The 18,457-nt window shown below is 46.7% G+C and overlaps 1 protein-coding gene across 9 annotated transcripts in view; it reads left to right on the top strand.

Moving 5' to 3' along the window:
* LOC134957824 (dimethylaniline monooxygenase [N-oxide-forming] 2-like) overlaps positions 1-18,457 on the top strand; it is a 118,519-nt gene that overhangs the window by 78,075 nt on the left and 21,987 nt on the right. For 4 of the 9 annotated variants that reach the window (XM_063940020.1, XM_063940017.1, XM_063940018.1 and 1 more), the window contains 2 exons: positions 9,418-9,580; positions 11,629-11,771. In XM_063940020.1, coding sequence (XP_063796090.1) covers positions 9,418-9,580; positions 11,629-11,771 — 306 coding nt within the window. Of the gene's footprint in view, positions 1-6,447; positions 6,725-6,883; positions 7,007-7,242; positions 7,399-8,365; positions 8,593-9,417; positions 9,581-11,628; positions 11,772-18,457 lie in introns of those variants that run through there. The other 5 variants (XM_063940022.1, XM_063940021.1, XM_063940025.1 and 2 more) reach the window with 5 other exon arrangements.

Below are 18,457 nucleotides of genomic sequence, written 5' to 3'. Positions count from 1 at the left end.
ATAGACACGGTCCCTGCTGAAGCAGGTCCCGTCTTAGAGGTAGAGGCCACGGATCTTCCGTGAGCATCTCCTGAAGTTCCGGGTACCAAGTTCTTCTTGGCCAATCCGGAGCCACGAGTATCGTTCTTACTCCCCTTTGCCGTATAATTCTCAGTACTTTTGGTATGAGAGGCAGAGGAGGAAACACATACACTGACTGGAACACCCACGGTGTTACCAGAGCGTCCACAGCTATTGCCTGAGGGTCTCTTGACCTGGCGCAATACCTGTCCAGTTTTTTGTTGAGGCGAGACGCCATCATATCCACCTTTTGGTTTTTCCCAACGGTTCACAATCATGTGGAAGACTTCTGGATGAAGTCCCCACTCTCCCGGGTGTAGATCGTGTCTGCTGAGGAAGTCTGCTTCCCAGTTGTCCACTCCCGGAATGAACACTGCTGACAGTGCTATCACATGATCTTCCGCCCAGCGAAGAATCCTTGCAGCTTCTGCCATTGCTCTCCTGCTTCTTGTGCCGCCCTGTCTGTTTACGTGGGCGACTGCCGTGATGTTGTCCGACTGGATCAACACCGGCTGACCCTGAAGCAGGGGTTTTGCCAGGCTTAGAGCATTGTAAATCGCTCTTAGCTCCAGTATATTTATGTGAAGAGACATCTCCAGGCTTGACCATACTCCCTGGAAGTTTCTTCCCTGTGTGACCGCTCCCCAGCCTCTCAGACTGGCATCCGTGGTCACCAGGACCCAGTCCTGTATGCCGAATCTGCGGCCCTCTAACAGATGAGCACTCTGCAACCACCACAGAAGAGACACCCTTGTCCGTGGCGATAAGGTTATCCGCTGATGCATCTGCAGATGCGATCCGGACCATTTGTCCAGCAGATCCCACTGAAAAGTTCGTGCGTGGAATCTGGCGAATGGAATCGCTTCGTAAGAAGCCACCATCTTTCCCAGGACTCTTGTGCATTGATGCACAGACACTTTTCCTGGTTTTAGGAGGTTCCTGACAAGTTCGGATAACTCCCTGGCTTTCTCCTCCGGAAGAAACACCTTTTTCTGAACCGTGTCCAGAATCATTCCCAGGAACAGCAGACGTGTTGTCGGGGTCAACTGAGATTTTGGGAAATTAAGAATCCACCCGTGTTGTTGCAGCACTACTTGGGTTAGTGCTACTCCGTCCTCCAGCTGTTCTCTGAACCTTGCCCTTATCAGGAGATCGTCCAAGTAAGGGATAATTAATACGCCTTTTCTTCGTAGAAGAAACATCATTTCGGCCATTACCTTGGTAAAGACCCGAGGTGCCGTGGACAATCCAAACGGCAGCGTCTGAAACTGATAATGACCGTTTTGCACCACGAACCTGAGGTACCCTTGATGTGAAGGGCAAATTGGGACATGCAGGTAAGCATCCTTGATGTCCAGGGACACCATAAAGTCCCCTTCTTCCAGATTCGCTATCACTGCTCTGAGTGACTCCATCTTGAACTTGAATTTTTGTATGTACAGGTTCAAAGATTTCAGATTTAGAATAGGTCTTACCGAGCCGTCCGGCTTCGGTACCACAAATAGTGTGGAATAATACCCCTTTCCCTGTTGTAGGAGGGGTACCTTGACTATCACCTGCTGAGAATACAGCTTGTGAATGGCTTCCAATACCGTCGCCCTGTCTGAGGGAGACGTTAGGAACCGGCGAGGGGGAGACTTCTCGAATTCCAACCTGTAACCCTGAGATACTATCTGCAGGATCCAGGGGTCCACCTGTGAGTGAGCCCACTGTGCGCTGAAATTCTTGAGTCGACCCCCCACCGCCCCTGAGTCCGCTTGTAAAGCCCCAACGTCATGCTGAGGGCTTTGCAGAAGCCGGGGGGGCTTCTGCTCCTGGGAAGAAGCTGCTTGGTGCACTCTCTTACCCTTTCCTTTGCCTCGGGGCAAATATGACTGTCCTTTCGCCCGCTTGTTCCTATAGGAACGAAAGGACTGCGGCTGAAAAGACGGTGTCTTTTTCTGTTGGGAGGGGACCTGAGGTAAAAAGGTGGATTTCCCGGCTGTTGCCGTGGCCACCAAATCCGATAGACCGACCCCAAATAATTCCTCCCCCTTATACGGCAATACTTCCATATGCCGTTTGGAATCCGCATCACCTGACCATTGTCGCGTCCATAAACTTCTTCTGGCAGATATGGACATCGCACTTACTCTCGATGCCAGAGTGCAAATATCCCTCTGAGCATCTCGCATATAAAGAAAAGCATCCTTTAATTGCTCTAAAGTCAATAAAATACTGTCCCTATCTAGGGTATCAATATTTTCAGTCAGGGAATCCGACCAAACCACCCCAGCACTGCACATCCATGCAGAGGCGATGGCTGGTCGCAGTATAACACCAGTATGAGTGTATATACTTTTCAGGGTAGTTTCCAGCCTCCTATCCGCTGGATCCTTGAGGGCGGCCGTTTCAGGAGACGGTAACGCCACTTGTTTTGATAAGCGTGTGAGCGCCTTATCCACCCTAGGGGGTGTTTCCCAGCGCGCCCTAACCTCTAGCGGGAAAGGATATAATGCCAATAACTTCTTTGAAATTAGCAGTTTTCTATCGGGGTTAACCCACGCTTCATCACACACTTCATTCAATTCGTCTGATTCAGGAAAAACTACAGGTAGTTTTTTCAGACCCCACATAATACCCCTTTTTGTGGTACATGCAGTATCAGAGATATGCAAAGCCTCCTTCATTGCCGTGATCATATAACGTGTGGCCCTACTGGAAAATACGTTTGTTTCTTCACCGTCGACACTAGATTCGGTGTCTGGGTCTGTGTCGACCGACTGAGGTAAAGGGCGTTTTACAGCCCCTGACGGTGTCTGAGACGCCTGTACAGGTACTAACTGGTTTGCCGGCCGTCTCATGTCGTCAACTGATTTTTGTAATGTGCTGACATTATCACGTAATTCCATAAACAAAGCCATCCATTCCGGTGTCGACTCCCTAGGGGGTGACATCACCATTACCGGCAATTGCTCCGCCTCCACACCAACATCGTCCTCATACATGTCGACACACACGTACCGACACACAGCAGACACACAGGGAATGCTCTTATCGAAGACAGGACCCCACTAGCCCTTTGGGGAGACAGAGGGAGAGTTTGCCAGCACACACCCAAGCGCTATAAATATATAGGAACAACCCTATAGAAGTGTTGTCTCCCTTACAGCAGCTTAATATATCAAAAAACGCCAAAAAAGTGCCCCCCCCTCTCTGTTTTACCCTGTTTCTGTAGTGCAGTGCAGGGGAGAGTCCTGGGAGCCTTCCTCGCAGCGGAGCTGAGCAGGAAAATGGCGCTGTGTGCTGAGGAGATAGGCCCCGCCCCCTATTTCGGCGGGCTCTTCTCCGGTGTTTGTGAGACCTGGCAGGGGTTAAATACATCCATATAGCCCCAGGGGCTATATGTGATGTATTTTTTAGCCAGAACAAGGTATTCTCATTGCTGCCCAGGGCGCCCCCCGCAGCGCCCTGCACCCTCCGTGACCGTTGGTGTGAAGTGTGTGACAACAATGGCGCACAGCTGCAGTGCTGTGCGCTACCTCATGAAGACTGAAAAGTCTTCTGCCGCCGGTTTCTGGACCTCTTCACTTTTCGGCATCTGCAAGGGGGTCGGCGGCGCGGCTCCGGGACCGGACTCCATGGCTGGGCCTGTGTTCGATCCCTCTGGAGCTAATGGTGTCCAGTAGCCTAAGAAGCCAATCCATCCTGCACGCAGGTGAGTTCACTTCTTCTCCCCTAAGTCCCTCGTTGCAGTGAGCCTGTTGCCAGCAGGACTCACTGTAAAATAAAAAACCTAAAAATTTTTTCTAAGCAGCTCTTTAGGAGAGCCACCTAGATTGCACCCTGCTCGGACGGGCACAAAAACCTAACTGAGGCTTGGAGGAGGGTCATAGGGGGAGGAGCCAGTGCACACCACCTGATCCTAAAGCTTTATTTTTGTGCCCTGTCTCCTGCGGAGCCGCTAATCCCCATGGTCCTGACGGAGTCCCCAGCATCCACTAGGACGTCAGAGAAATATTTAATTTTATTTTTAACCAGGAAGAACACAGAATCCAGGGTAACACAGAACTATTGCAGTAGCTACATAATGCAGGCAGCAGGCATATATATCAGGCTCAACAGATCCAGCCAGCATCATGTGGGGGTTAATGCAGAAGGTGTGATTTATAGTGAAGCACACACTTGTACATATATATGCAGTGGTGGCAGAGGCGTATATACAGTAGTGTATACAATGGTGGTTATACAGTGTACTTGCAGTCTCCCTCCTGTAATATACACCGTCTCTGTGCTGGAGACTATCAGGGTTAGAGGTCGTGCTGTGACGCAACAGAGGGAGAGGCAGCACAAAGTGCACCCCCCTCTCAACAGATAAGAATATACAAAGTCACAATGTCACCTCAGAGTAATGAGAACAAGGGTGGCATTATAGCCTTCATGGGGGTTGCAACAACCAGGAAGCCTGGCAGTGAGACGGTCTAGGCAATACTTTTCCATCTGCTACTCTAGCCCTCAATTTATTCTTCTGAAGAACTTAAAGCCTAACACCTCCTGAAAATGTGCATTCTCCATCCCATTTCCATTTGGACATTGAAGCAGGTGCATTATTGCTGCTACAGTAGCTGAATTTTCTGTTGATGTTGGGACAGCCTTTTCCATAATAAAGAGGTTGATTGTATGTGCATATAGACTTAGACAAAGCTGGAATATGGGTACTGTGTTTGACTATGTTAAAAGTACTGTAATTAACAAGTATGATAAATTACAATGAAGAATTAGCAATCTAAAATAATGGTAAATAACATCGCTATGAGCAAAACTATGAAGCTATTTGCATAACTTAAGTACAGCAATCTTAAGTAGTGGGGTCTGAGATAAAGACAATACCTCATAGATGACCCTGACCAATTTGGCCAATCATCTAGGAATAGACCTCCATGCCTGCTGGGTGCTTTCCTGGAGCAATGGCGCCCATGGCATTCACCAATATGCTCTAAGCCTAAGGCTGGCTCTGCACATGGGCCATAAATTAGAATAATGAAAGAAGACTGCAATTTAGCTTCGACAGCTTTGTCTTTTACCACCTGTCCACTACCCGGTTATCACCTGAATAAAATAAAAAAGTGAAACACATAAGAAATTAAGAGTTCTGAACAATATTCAGGGTTACAATAAGCAACCGCTGGACTCTTCTCCTAGTGCCACTGTCGCTTTTATTTATATCTAAGGATATTCTTACAATCAAGTAATCTTGTGGAAATGTCATAATATAATGGGCAGTTATCTGATGGGTAGTCATGAGGTAGTGAGGAAGCCATTATTATTATTAACACTATTATTAGAATGGTAAAAAAGGCTTTAAACTTTTGAACAAATTTGAACAATTCTGTAGGAGTAAAAAAAAACATCAGAAATTGTGGGGCCGGTGACTGACAAACTGGGCAGCGCCCCCCTACCCCCGGGGGAAATGCGGAATGCAGAGATGGGCAAGGTTGGGAATAATATGGGTGGAGCTACAGCAGAAGTGTGACCTCAACTGGTGAGAAAACCAGTTTAAATAAAAATTGGCAAAGTTTAAGCTGTGGGTGTAACATTACTCTATCAATCATATAATGTATGATACTATATAAATACAGAAATATAGGACAGAAAACTGCTGTAAATTCACACTCCCTCAAAAAAACAAAATCTATACTAAATATATAGTGAAAGCCACATCAGTTCTACATACACACACTTAAATGCGGATCCACATAAAATACATTGAAAAAGCCAGATCCACATAAAATACTATTAAATAAGCCAGATCCAACATCTTTTTCAAACCATTCTCTTCTTGGATCCAGAGAAAGGGTTGACCATGGTGTCAGCAATGTGGCCCTTATTATACATTATGCCACGTTGCTGTGCCCTTAGTACACATTTATACCAGATTTCAGTACTCTTGGTACATATTATGCCACATTGCAGTGCCCTTAGCACACATTATGCCATACTGTAGTGTCTGTAGTATGCATCATGCCACATTGCAGGGCCCTTATCACAGTATGCATCATGCCACATTGCAGTGCTTTTAGTATGAATTATGCCACATTGCAGGGCCTTTAGTATGCATTATGCCACATTTCAGGGGCCTTTAGACCTAATTATGCCACATTCCAATGCCCATAGTACACATTATGCAACATTGTAGTGCCCTTAGGGCGGGATGTACTAACCTCCCCCGCCGCATTATCTGGCTTTTCTCAGCGCTCCTTTTGTTATCTCCGCGGTTACTGGTCTCCTCTCTGCTGCCCGGCGCTACCCGTTGCTCCCCCACACAACCCATAGTTTTTCTCCTCTCACTGCCGTCCGCCTCATCACCGCTGCAGCCACTGAGTCCTCCACTCTCCGTAGCGTTTAGTCAGCGCTGCGCTCCTCCACATGACACAGGAACTACTGGATGCATGGCATGCCAGGAAGCTGACACAAGTGCAAATGACAGGGGGAGCGCAGCGCTGACCAGGCGCTATGAAGAGCACAGGACTCAGTGGCCGCGGTGATGAGGCGAACGGCAGTGAGAGGAGAAAAAAGATGGGGAGTGTGGGGGAGCAACGGGTAGTGCCGGGCAGCAGAGAGGAGACCAGTAACCGTGGAGATGACACAAGGAGCGCTGAGAAAAGCCAGATAACGTGGCGGGGAGGTTAGTACATCACGCCTTTAGTATGCATCATTCCACATTGCACGGCCCGTAGTACATAATAGCAAACAATACGATACACGGCAGTGGGTGACAGGAAGAAGCAGTGGCCAATGGGGAGAGGAAGAGGTTGACCGGCAGGAGAAAGAGGCAGAGGAAGATGGGGACAGGGAGAGAATGACGGGGAGAGGAAGAGGTTCACAGGAAGAGGAAGATGGTGACATGGAGAATATGACAGGTCAAGGGTTACAGGGAGAGGAAAGGGGTGACATGGAGAGGATGATGGTGAGAGGCAGATGGTAACTGAGAGGATGACTGCACAATCATCCTCTCATGCACTATATTTATTATCACCCTCTTACTGTCACCCTCAGCATCTCCCTCTCTATTTCTCCCTGTCATCCACTCAGTCACCTGCTGCCTTTTCCTGTCACCATCATCACGATGGTGACAGGAAAAGGCAGCAGGTGACTGAGTGGATGACAGGGAGAAATAGAGAGGGAGATGCTGAGGGTGACAGTAAGAGGGTGATAATAATATAGTACTAATTACAATTTACTTAACTGGGCACACAGTAGAATTGCAGTATGATCTTGACTTCAGATCCCCATCAATGATCGGAAGAGCAACTACAGAACTTCCTCAGAGAGCAGGAAAGCAGTCACTGGCAGTCAGAGGTGAAGAAGCACAGGGGACTTGGGGAGAGATGAGAGGAGGGAGGATATGTGGTGGGCAGGGTATGTGGCCTCCTCCTCTCTTCCTAGGCCTGGATACCAGCTGGCTGCTTTCTTATAGACCTTTAGCACCGGGGACAGTCACTAGAACATGATGGCAAATCCCCGGTTACCAAGCAAAGCAGTCCTGCTCTCTTGTGTGAGAGCCCTGCTAGGCTAATGGCCAGATGAGGCCAGGTGATTCATTTTTTTTGTCTGTAATTATGACTTATTTTTTTTTATTTTGTAACTGCTGAGGGAGGAATGGGCAGTGGTCAATAAATTGTGATGTGGAGGAAAGAGGCTGGTGGTGTTGGGAAGCCCTACATGAAGGGGGCAGTCACAGTGACATGATAGGGGTGACCAATAATGTTTTGCCTAGGGGTGACCTGACCCCTAAGTTTGCCCCTGGGATGCTGCCTACCACCGCTTGTGTGCTAGTTGCAACACTGGTGGGCCAGCGCTACATACACCACACTGCTGCCAAACGGACCCTATAGTCGCTACAGCTGTTAAGCCCAGAGGGGGAGGAGGAGCTGCTGAGCCGCTCTCTCCTCTCAGGTACTCCCCTTTCCCCTTCTGCCCCCACTCAAGTACTGGCAGTCTCCCCTTGATGGTGGTCCTGCATACTGATAAAGTAATAATGGTGCTGCTAACCCAATGATTGAAGGAGAAAGTACAGCTGATTGGTGTCAGAGGTCACACTACAGTATCATGCAGAAAGAATGCTTGGAGACTAGCAGGAAAATAATAATCTAATAAAACCCTGTGTGTATTTCCTTAATGGCAAATTGCTGCAGTTGGTCTACTGTAGAGGCATTTGAATGTGGTGCATAACTGTGGGCTAAGGGGGTAATTCAGATCTGATCGCTGCTGTGCGTTTTCGCACAGCTGGCGATCAGATCCAAACTGCGTATGCACTGCAATGCGCAGGCATGACAGACGGCTGCAAAGTGGATCGTCTGTCAGCGACGGGTTTGTGCGAAGGATCCATTAGCACTGACATTTGCAAGGAGATTGACAGGAAGAGGGCATTTGTGGGTGGCACCTGACCATTTTCAGGGAGTGTCTAGAAAAACGCAGGTGGAACCAAGCGTTTGAAGGGAGGGTGTCTGACGTCAAATCCGGTCCCGAACAGGCTGTAATCGCAGCAGCTGAGTAAGTCCTGGGCTGCACAGTTTGTACAGTTCTGCTACACATGCGATCGCACACTTGCACAGCTAAAATACACTCCCCCTGTAGGCGGCGACTATTTAATCGCAGGACAGCAACAATCGCTGCCTAGCGATCATTTCGGAATTACCCCCTAAGAGGGGTGAAGCAGTAGAGTTCCAGGTCAAATCACAGAAATAGAGGCGATGGGTAAAATAAATGATAGAGCGCAAATTGATATTTATAACAAATGTTCCTCCACTAGAGGGTGCATCATAGTAAATCAAGATAGCTACAGTAGACACATTAGGATTAGTATTTTTTGGATCCGAACTGAACCAAAATCCATGTCAAATCTCCAGAGAAAATCTGAACCGAACCGAGTCTTGGTTCGGATCTTCCCGTGGTTCGAATTCTGATTTTAAATCCGAATTTTGGGTTTTGGATTCGGTTTGGATTGCAAAAATAACATGATTTTAGCTGTTTTCATCAATGTCAAAAAACAAACAAACAAAAAAACCCCAGTAAGATGCTTTTGGTCAAACCAAAACCCTCCGAATTATATAGAAAACCAGCAAAAATGTGCCGGCACACATCTGTAAATAGAATATGTCATAATCTGTTACAGGAGCTTCAGAAATAAGTATTTGAGTCTAAAAATATATATAACAATCACATGCAATAGTCACAGAATGACAACATGGCACCAGTTTAAGAAATTGCCAAAGATCAGTTAAAGTCTTATATAGAGAGGTATATTTGAAAGCTGATTTTGGAAACTTGTTTTACCTGTATGTGTGTATAACACAACATGTCTTGTGTGTCTTTTAGACTTTTGTGCACAGTGTAAAGAAGCATCCCAATTTTGCCAGTACTGGACAATGGATAGTTACCACAGAAAAAAATGGAAAGCAAGAGACAACCATATTTGATGCTGTTATGATTGGCAGCGGCCACCATTCAGATCCATATTATCCACTGGAAAGTTTTCCCGGTGAGTACTGATTGCATATACTGTATGTAAAGTAGAGACATGAGTGTTTTAGCTTTTTAATTTGTATGAATGGGTTGGGGATGAAATCCTGGCAGCCGGAATACCGAACTTAAGTATACCGACATCGGGATCTTGGCTGTCAGAATGCTGGCAGCGGGGCGTAGGCGCTAGAAAACACCTTGCAGGCTTGGTGGCTCCCTGCTCTCGCCACAGGTTATATTTTCACTATATGGGTGTCGTGGACACCCACAAGTGGGAATAGCCCTGGAGCAGCTGTCGGCATTCTCGGCGGTCAGGATCCCAGCGTCTGTATTCTGACCACTGGGATCCTGACTGCTGGGATATTAACTGCATCCCGTATGAACTGTTCAATAACAATGACCTTCATGTTTACTGCTAAACTGGGGCAGAATACAGCATTGCGGGGCACCATAACAAAATTTGAAATAGAACTTAGTTATGCTGATCTACCCTCCTGCTCCTCTGAACATGCCAGCTCTCATATTTTGAACTTCTATATAGATATCAGACCATGTGGGGCCATCTTAACAGCATTGTAGGCACAGGACAAAACAATGCACTCAGGCCCCTTCACACCCATTTCCCGGGAACCAATGAATTTTTTTATTTAACATGCCCACTGCAATGGTCCAGCACTGTTCTGCCACATGCTTCTGTAAAGTCTATGGCTGTCAGCGGGTTTGGTATGGTATCCCGGCGGTTGAGATGCAGGTGATCACAAGACAGACTGCGGCATCCTGACACTGAAGATCCTGACATCGGAGGGGGTATTTTTACCCTCCCCTACCCCTCCCCTAACCTTATCCGTCAGATGGTAGGGGCTAGGGCTAACCCTCTGGGGGTGGCAGCCAAGGCTAAACTTCAGGTGGTGGTGGCTAGGGCTAACCCACTCCCAGTGCCTAACTCAACCCCCCCCCGGTCCCTAACCCTGAGGCAAACCCCGATACTTACCCTCTGGATAGTGGCTGTCGGTGTTCCAACACTGATCTCCTGAGTAGTGTCGGGATTCCAGCAATGGTCACCTTCTGCCTCCTGACTGTCCATGATCCCCTGTCAGCACTCTGGTAGATAGCTCTGGCTATCCACCAATCAGCATGCTGACAGCCATTCACTGTCTGGCTTCAGTCTGGGAGGCAGGTAGAGAATACTGCCTTGCCACTATGATTTAGTGACCATCACTCACCCCTGCTCAGAGGCCACTAGAATTGTGGGACCCTTGGTAGATTCCCAGTGTGCCTATACATTCAGATGGCTCTAAGAGCCTGGGCTATGCAAGGGTAGCAATACTGGGTTCCCTTACACTCCAGGCACAAAAGTCTATTTCTGCCATTGCTACTAACATGCATCCTATTAAACAATTTTTAATTTATCTGACTTATTGTAATTTACCTGGACTTTATGGCACCAAGTCATCATGAAGCATATGGCTCCAAGAATTCTGTTTGGTGGATAAGTCTGGTAATTTCCAGTCAGTATGGTGGGACCTCTCAGCACGCTAAAATTTAAAGGGCCAATGAATAGTCTCTAATCAAAGTGCTGGACCACACCCCCTGGTGTGTGACATTTTAAGGTCATAACCACTTGTTATGGCCATTTCTAGTCACACTGGGGGCGAGCACAGCACTGCAGCCTCTGCTGGGTTGTCCCCAGCCTCTCCAAAAAGTGGGACTGTCCAGCTAAACTTGGGAAGGTTGGGAGGTATGATATGGGGTGCATTGGGTGGACATGATAATAAGAAGGGGATTGATCACATGAAAAGACACACTCCTGAGTGCACAGTATCTCTCTCTAGATTTCCCTAATGATATGTGCTGCACACGCCAATGAACATTATACACTCATGTCAAAGTGATAAATTACCAAAATGAGATAATGTTCTTCCTGTTTTTCTGCAACTGCTTTAAACTTGGCTGGATTATTGAAGCTAAATAATGAATGGGTGGAAACACTATGTTAATGAGTCCTGTTTTTAATTGATTAAAAGAACTATGTTTCATTTTTACAATTTCCATTTTATTTCCTTGCAGGCATAAAAACGTTTAAAGGGTGTTACTTTCATAGTCGGGAATATAAATCTTCTGAAAGCTTTAAAGGGAAACGAGTTGTTGTTGTTGGAATGGGAAACTCAGGAACAGATATTGCTGTAGAGCTTAGTCGTACTGCAGCTCAGGTATGAGTGAAAAAAACAAAATAGTTTAAAAAAGTGTTTAATCATATTAAAGTGTGGATATACCCCTTCCGTATATTAGCTTCTATGTTTTGTCTATAAAACAGTAGGTATACCCATTCCTTATATCATACTTTTGAAAACCAGTTTCAGGGAGGTTCTAGTTTGCAGTTGAATGCGGTACGCGGAGTGCGTCGAGCGCCATTGAGGGGGGTTTCATTCTCTACTCAAGCAGTGTGTCTAGCTCCACCTATTGCCACTCAGAGGTATGTGGTAGGAGAAAATGAAAGTACTAAGGGGTCTGATCATGAAGCAGTGAAAAGTCTGGAGAAGTGATCCAGTGGAGAAGTTCCCCATGGCAACCAATCAGCTGCTATGTATAATTTTATAAAATGCACTTTATAAATGTTACCTCAATACTGATTGGTTGTCATGGGTAGCATACTGTCAAAGGTTTGTGTATGGGTGGCATGTGCAGTCGCAAACAGTTGCTAATATACAAAATCATTGGCATTGCGTCTGAGTCTGAATCAAACCAATTTGTGACAATCAGTAACTCTGTAGTTGTTCTAAGGAGCTGCTGGAATCTGGGATAAATTCATCTTCTGGATCCTCAATATACTGTACAGGTAAAGAGATGGACCTGTGTGCTTGACTCTTATGTGTTTTGTAAGAAACAATTTAACAGTGCCGTGCAGCAATGTTGCAAAAAAGCTAGCATCCGCCATTTTTTGCAACATTGCTGCATTCCACTGTTAAATTGTTATATTGTATTACCATTTTTGTTTAAAGATTGATATTTGCTGTCTTACACAGTAAGATCACTGCTGCCAACTGATCTGTCACACCACTTAGACACCTAAAAAAACATACACATCCTCAATAAACCCTAACAGCACATTCATTTATGAATATACAGTACTCTGGATATACTGTAGAAATACTTTCAGAACACATGAAAAACAAGCACAGGGGTCCATCTCCTTACCATGTATTTGTGACAATGGTTGACTCTAAAATCAGGGAGCAGGGGATGATTAGCAGCATAAACATATCTCCCGACAAAATGCCCTGCTTCTGTACTTCCCTCTTTATGTATGATTGCCTGCTCTGGAGAGAAATGTCCAACTCAGCCTCTGCTCACAGCTAAGGTGCCTGCTTCATCCCTCTGCTGCGCTGCGGTCTCCTATCACAACTGCTTCAACTGTCAATCCACCAACTGATCATATTTAAATCAACTTTAAAATGACACTGACAACCCCATTTCAAAATGTCAATGTGGGGTATCACACATGCCAGGAAACAACTGCTCAGCTCAGCAGCAGGAAGTACAACGTAAATCTCAGGATCAATCAGCGGCAGGTTAGCAGCATAGCTTTCCGCAGCTAGGACTGGCCCAGGAGAATGACTCCCACAGACACAAGTACAAGCTGGGGGCGGGTAAAGGAAGCAGTCTCGGTTTGCATGCACACAGCAGGGGGAGGGCACTGACTGGTTCCGCTGCACTCAGCAAAGCCACCCCAGGTATGGAGCCGGTGAGCAGCTGATACACGTGCCTCACAGTTGTAGGATGAAGGTCCCACGAGCTTCACTCACCTAGTGGGAGGGATCCACTCAGTAACACCAGTGTTCACCAGTTGGCGGGTAGTCCAAGTGTTTAAGGTTTGTAAAGCAGGTACCAATGCAGCCCTGATCTAGAACGAGAGTGGTCCTTCCTTTCCGGCTCATGTCAACTGCTTTCTGGTCAGGAGGTGGGTGGGGGAACCAGTGGGCTCAGGGTTAGGGTTTACACATCCTCAATAAACCCTAACAGCACATTCATTTATGAACATACAGTACTCTGGATATAGAAATACTTTCAGAACACATGAAAAACAAGCGCAGGGGTCCATCTCCTTACCATGTATTTGTGACAATGGTTGACTCTAAAATCAGGGAGCAGGGGATGATTAGCAGCATAAACATATCTCCCGGCAAAATTCCCTGCTTCTGTACTTCCCTCTTTATGTATGATTGCCGGCACCTGTTTTGAACAGTTGAATGGATAAGAAAGGTGTTTCAGCACAGGTGATTGCCATCATACAGTAAGAGGGATGTCCAGGAGCAGAGCATTCTGTTCCTCCTGGAGAGGGTCATGAAGTATGGTATAAGGCAGCAATACAGGAAACCTATAGGAGTTAGTAGCAAGATCAAGAGGATCCAGTGTAATGGAAGGAGGATACAGTGAAGGGGAAATCCAGAGGAAAATAAACATGACCTACTGTAGGATTCTCCATTCTCCTTAGTGAACACAGAGCCTAGAAATGGTAAGGTCAGGGCCGTTTTAAGGTCTGGATTCAAAGTAACTAATTTTGTGTGCTTTTGCATAAGATGGTTTGGGTAGGCTAAATCAATAATAACAGGTGTATTTCCTCATTCTTCCGTGGCAGAGAGGTAAAGGTACCCGACCCCGGACCCATTAATCACACAGGTACTAAATAAATATCTTTTATTTAACAGGCCACTGTTGGAGACAAAGGTAGCATGCGGCTCTGACGTTAGATCGTGGAATAGTTAAACAAATGTAAACATTAACAACTTCACAAATGCATGTATTCAGGTATAGCTATGTAAAACCACCTCTGAGGTTTTAAGAAGCACAAATTCTTCTATATTAGCAGTCCTAAGCTTACAATTAAGAATATACTCTTAAATAATATGAATCCCGGCTTTTAATAAACACTAAATATTGTACTGCAGTATAAACTCCCAAATCTCGAATGTTACCAGATTTTTAACTATGTTGCAACATTGACAATATACATCACGTGTAGTTATTAGTACTGTAGCTGCCAGCTCCAGCTGGGTAGTTGGCTGACATGTATGTCATAAGTTATGAATTTCAACTGAGGCTACTTGCTTGATGTTGCTTTGTTCAGGCACTGAGCAAATTAGTCTAGGAGTGTCCAAATATATGAGTTTACTCCGCAAAGTCTGTGGTTAGGTGGATAAGGCTGCTCACACTGGCTTCCATAACATAGGTACTGTCTATTATTTGGTTATAGTAAGAGACTTTCCTCCTCAAAGGCTTGTTATAAAATATTACACTTATCCTCTTTATAATAGCGGACTCCACTTTAATGGTAGCACTTAGGCTGCAGCCATCCTTTCAGTCACAATTTAACTGTGGCTTCTGTCTACTGGGCAAAAGGCTTTATCTGGCCTAGCTGATAACTGCTTAAGGTTACAACAGATGAAGTCCTCTTCCTTCAACTTATATTACATATGTGCTGGCTGGGTAAGTGCCTGTCCTTCTGTGTATAGCAGCTGTATAGTATGGGTGATTACTGCCCACAAAATTACCTCACAAATCTGTAGTAAATATGACTCTCCATTTGTCCACTCAGCCAGAAGCCTTTTCACTACCTGCGGCTCTCTCCTCCTGTCACAGCTGAGGGGGATCTGGCTTCTAACCTAGCAGGTGCACACAGGTCCGCCTCTCAGCAACAGCCATGCCCTGGATCTGCCTCCGACTCTACCCTGTTTTGGAGAGAAATGTCCAACTCAGCCTCTGCTCCCAGCTAAGGTGCCTGCTTCATCCCTCTGCTGCGCTGCGGTCTCCCATCACAACTGCTTCAACTGTCAATCCACCAACTGATCATCTTTAAATCAACTTTAAAATGACACTGACAACCCCATTTCAAAATGGCAATGTGGGGTATCACACATGCCAGGAAACAACTGCTCAGCTCAGCAGCAGGAAGTACAACGTAAATCTCAGGATCAATCCACGGCAGGTTAGCAGCATAGCTTTCCGCAGCTAGGACTGGCCCAGGAGAATGATTCCCACAGACACAAGTACAGGCTGGGGGTGGGTGAAGGAAGCAGTCTCGGTTTGCATGCACACAGCAGGGGGAGGGCACTGATTGGTTCCGCTGCACTCGGCAAAGCCACCCCAGGTATGGAGCCGGTGAGCAGCTGATACACGTGCCTCACAGTTGTAGGATGAAGGTCCCACGAGCTTCACTCACCAAGTGGGAGGGATCCACTCAGTTACACCAGTGTTCACCAGTTGGCGGGTAGTCCAAGTGTTTAAGGTTTGTAAAGCAGGTACCAATGCAGCCCTGATCTAGAAGGAGTAGTCCTTCCTTTCTGGCTCATGACAACTGCTTTCTAGTCAGGAGGTGGGTGGGGGAACCAGTGGGCTCAGGGTTAGGGTTTGCAGCTGGTGTCATGGCTGGAGATCAAACCCCAAATTAGAGGATTGGATTTAATATCCGGGCAGCAGAAGACTCCTGCGGGATGCTGGAGGGTAGACAACTATGCACTCAGAACTCTTTCTATTGGGCTGTACTCTGTACCATGACAGAAGACAAAGTAGGGGGTACTGGTGCTGTAGTATGTTACAGTGGTGGTGACAGACGCAGTCACAGGAGGGCTTACATTTTGGGTTGCAGTCTGGAACTCTATCTTAGGTTTAGGCTGCGGAGAGAGGGTTAGGGTTAGGCTGCGGGAAGGTGAGGTTAGGGTTAGGCTACATGGAGGGGAGGGGGAGGCATAGGCACCACCGGGAGGAATCCGAGTTAGGCGGCGGTAAGGGAGGGTTAGGCTTTGATAAGGGAGGGTTAAGGTAAGGTGGTGAGGGGTAGCTTGCTTCCCGACCCGTTGGTATTCTAAACAGTGAGATGCCACTGTCGGTATTCTGACTGCTAGCATCCCGCCCTAAAGTATTTCAGCCCTAACCCGCAACTGCATTATGTCTCTATTGAACAGACCTCTCTATGGTGCATTTGCCAGGATATATAGAGGAGTTTACATTCAAATGCCGAAACTTATTACAGATCAATACTTTTTCACCTATAATATATATATGAACCCTTGGAAGTCAGCTTTGTCCATGGCCATGTGTAGCAGGGGGTTAAGTGTCTGCCTTTGTTGTGTTTTACATAAATTCTTTCTCCAGCAGGGCAAGATACTGTAGAACTGTAGCTGCAATAAATCTAAATGACACCAGGCCAGGGTGTGCAACCAATAAACATGAGACCATAAACAGGACTAAAGGGTCAGGATGAGGGAGGATGAGCAGTTTGGGACAAGTCCCTGAGTGAAAGTGGAAGGATGAGAAGGAGGAGGAGAGGTGGTGGGGACCAGCAATAACGGGAGCTCTACAGTGAACTGTGGAATGCAAGTCCTGGGAGCGCTGATGAAAGTTACACTTCTGTCAGCTTGCTGCGTGTGGGCTGGCGTCTCACTGCTGTTGCAGCAGTGCAGGCTGCCTGTGGGTGTCAGTAGTGTCTCCGGCAGTGTGACTGTGATGAGGCCAAACCTTATGTGCAGGAAGATGCAGTCCACTTCCGGCTCCTGTGCTTCTCCCCCTCTCCGTAATTGTGGCGGGCTAGCGGCCTGGAAAGCAGAAAGACAGATGGCAGTCTTCAGTCTCGGCATTGAGTGAGCCGCGGCTGCAGTCAAGTATCCCAATGTCTTCTCGTGCAAGCTAAGCCCCCATCACTTCAGGACTTGCGCAGTCCAAATTCCCAACGGGAGGTGAGGAATCCGGGAGGGTTATCTAATTTTGCGGGGAGGGTAGGCAACTATGCCTTATATTAGTGTCTATGTTTTGTCTATGAAACAGTAGGTATACACTTTCTGTATATTAGGGTCTATGTTTTATCTATGAAAGAGTAGGTATACCCCTTTCGTATATAAGCAGTTTTATTTAAAAAAAATTGAAAGTAGATAAAACATTGTTGCTTTCATCTGTTCTTTCCTACCATGTATTTTATTTGTTTTTACATCTTTATTATTAACATTTACTTATAGTGCAGCATATTCTGTTTCACTTTATAATTGGCACTGGCTGGCAGTTTTTTTTTTTTTTTTACTTACACTAATCTTGTTTATGTTGGTATATTGAGTGAGCTACTGCACTTCCCTCCATGATGCTCCATAAGTGAAATAGCTGATACTTTACCAAGATGGCTTCCATTCTGTATTTTGAGCATACGTAGCACAACCTTTCCTCTGTGTTTGTGCGCCACAGTGCTACATGGCTGTATAGTACTGAGTTCCGTGGTGACCCTGCATGCATAATCCTGCATTATGATGCCTACATACATGACCAACTGGTCCACTGTATGCTCTTCTCCACATCAGTTGCTTGTGTACATAACTGTGAGGATGATTGTATTGAAATTGTGTTGTCACGATCTGGGTTGCAGGACACCAATATTTACCTTTCAGGTGTCTCCTGAGGCTGGCTCAGAGTTCCAGGGCCGGGTCTCAGTCATGCTGCTGATGTCCTCACTTCATGTCTCCTCTCTGCCAGTCTGCAGATGCTGTCATAAAGAACTCTTATTGTCTGGATGGTGTTTCTAGCCGCCGCGGCCTCCGCCGCCATTGCTGCGCTTCTGGTGCTTGGATGGCTCTGCATGGGGTCTCCTGCCAGTTGCGTCTCTGCCGCCATCATTGTAATTCAAGTGCACAGGCAGGTCTGCGTGACGCTTCTCACCCGCTGTGGTCTCTGCCGCCGGCCCCGTGTGTCTGATGTGTGGGTTGGCGTCCATTGGCTCCTGCGGCCGCTGCCGCCATTACTGCAATCTCCATGTGGTGCTACAAACCAGATTTCCCTCCAAGTGCCAGTATGGGCGCAGCCATGTTGGTCCTAATCACATGACGCTATTTCCACCAATCCACTGCATTGCTGAACACTG

This window comes from Pseudophryne corroboree, chromosome 9, assembly GCF_028390025.1.
Source record: "Pseudophryne corroboree isolate aPseCor3 chromosome 9, aPseCor3.hap2, whole genome shotgun sequence".
NCBI lineage: Eukaryota > Metazoa > Chordata > Amphibia > Anura > Myobatrachidae > Pseudophryne > Pseudophryne corroboree.
Note: the sequence above shows the minus strand (reverse complement) of the source record. Positions and strands in the feature narration are given on the sequence as shown.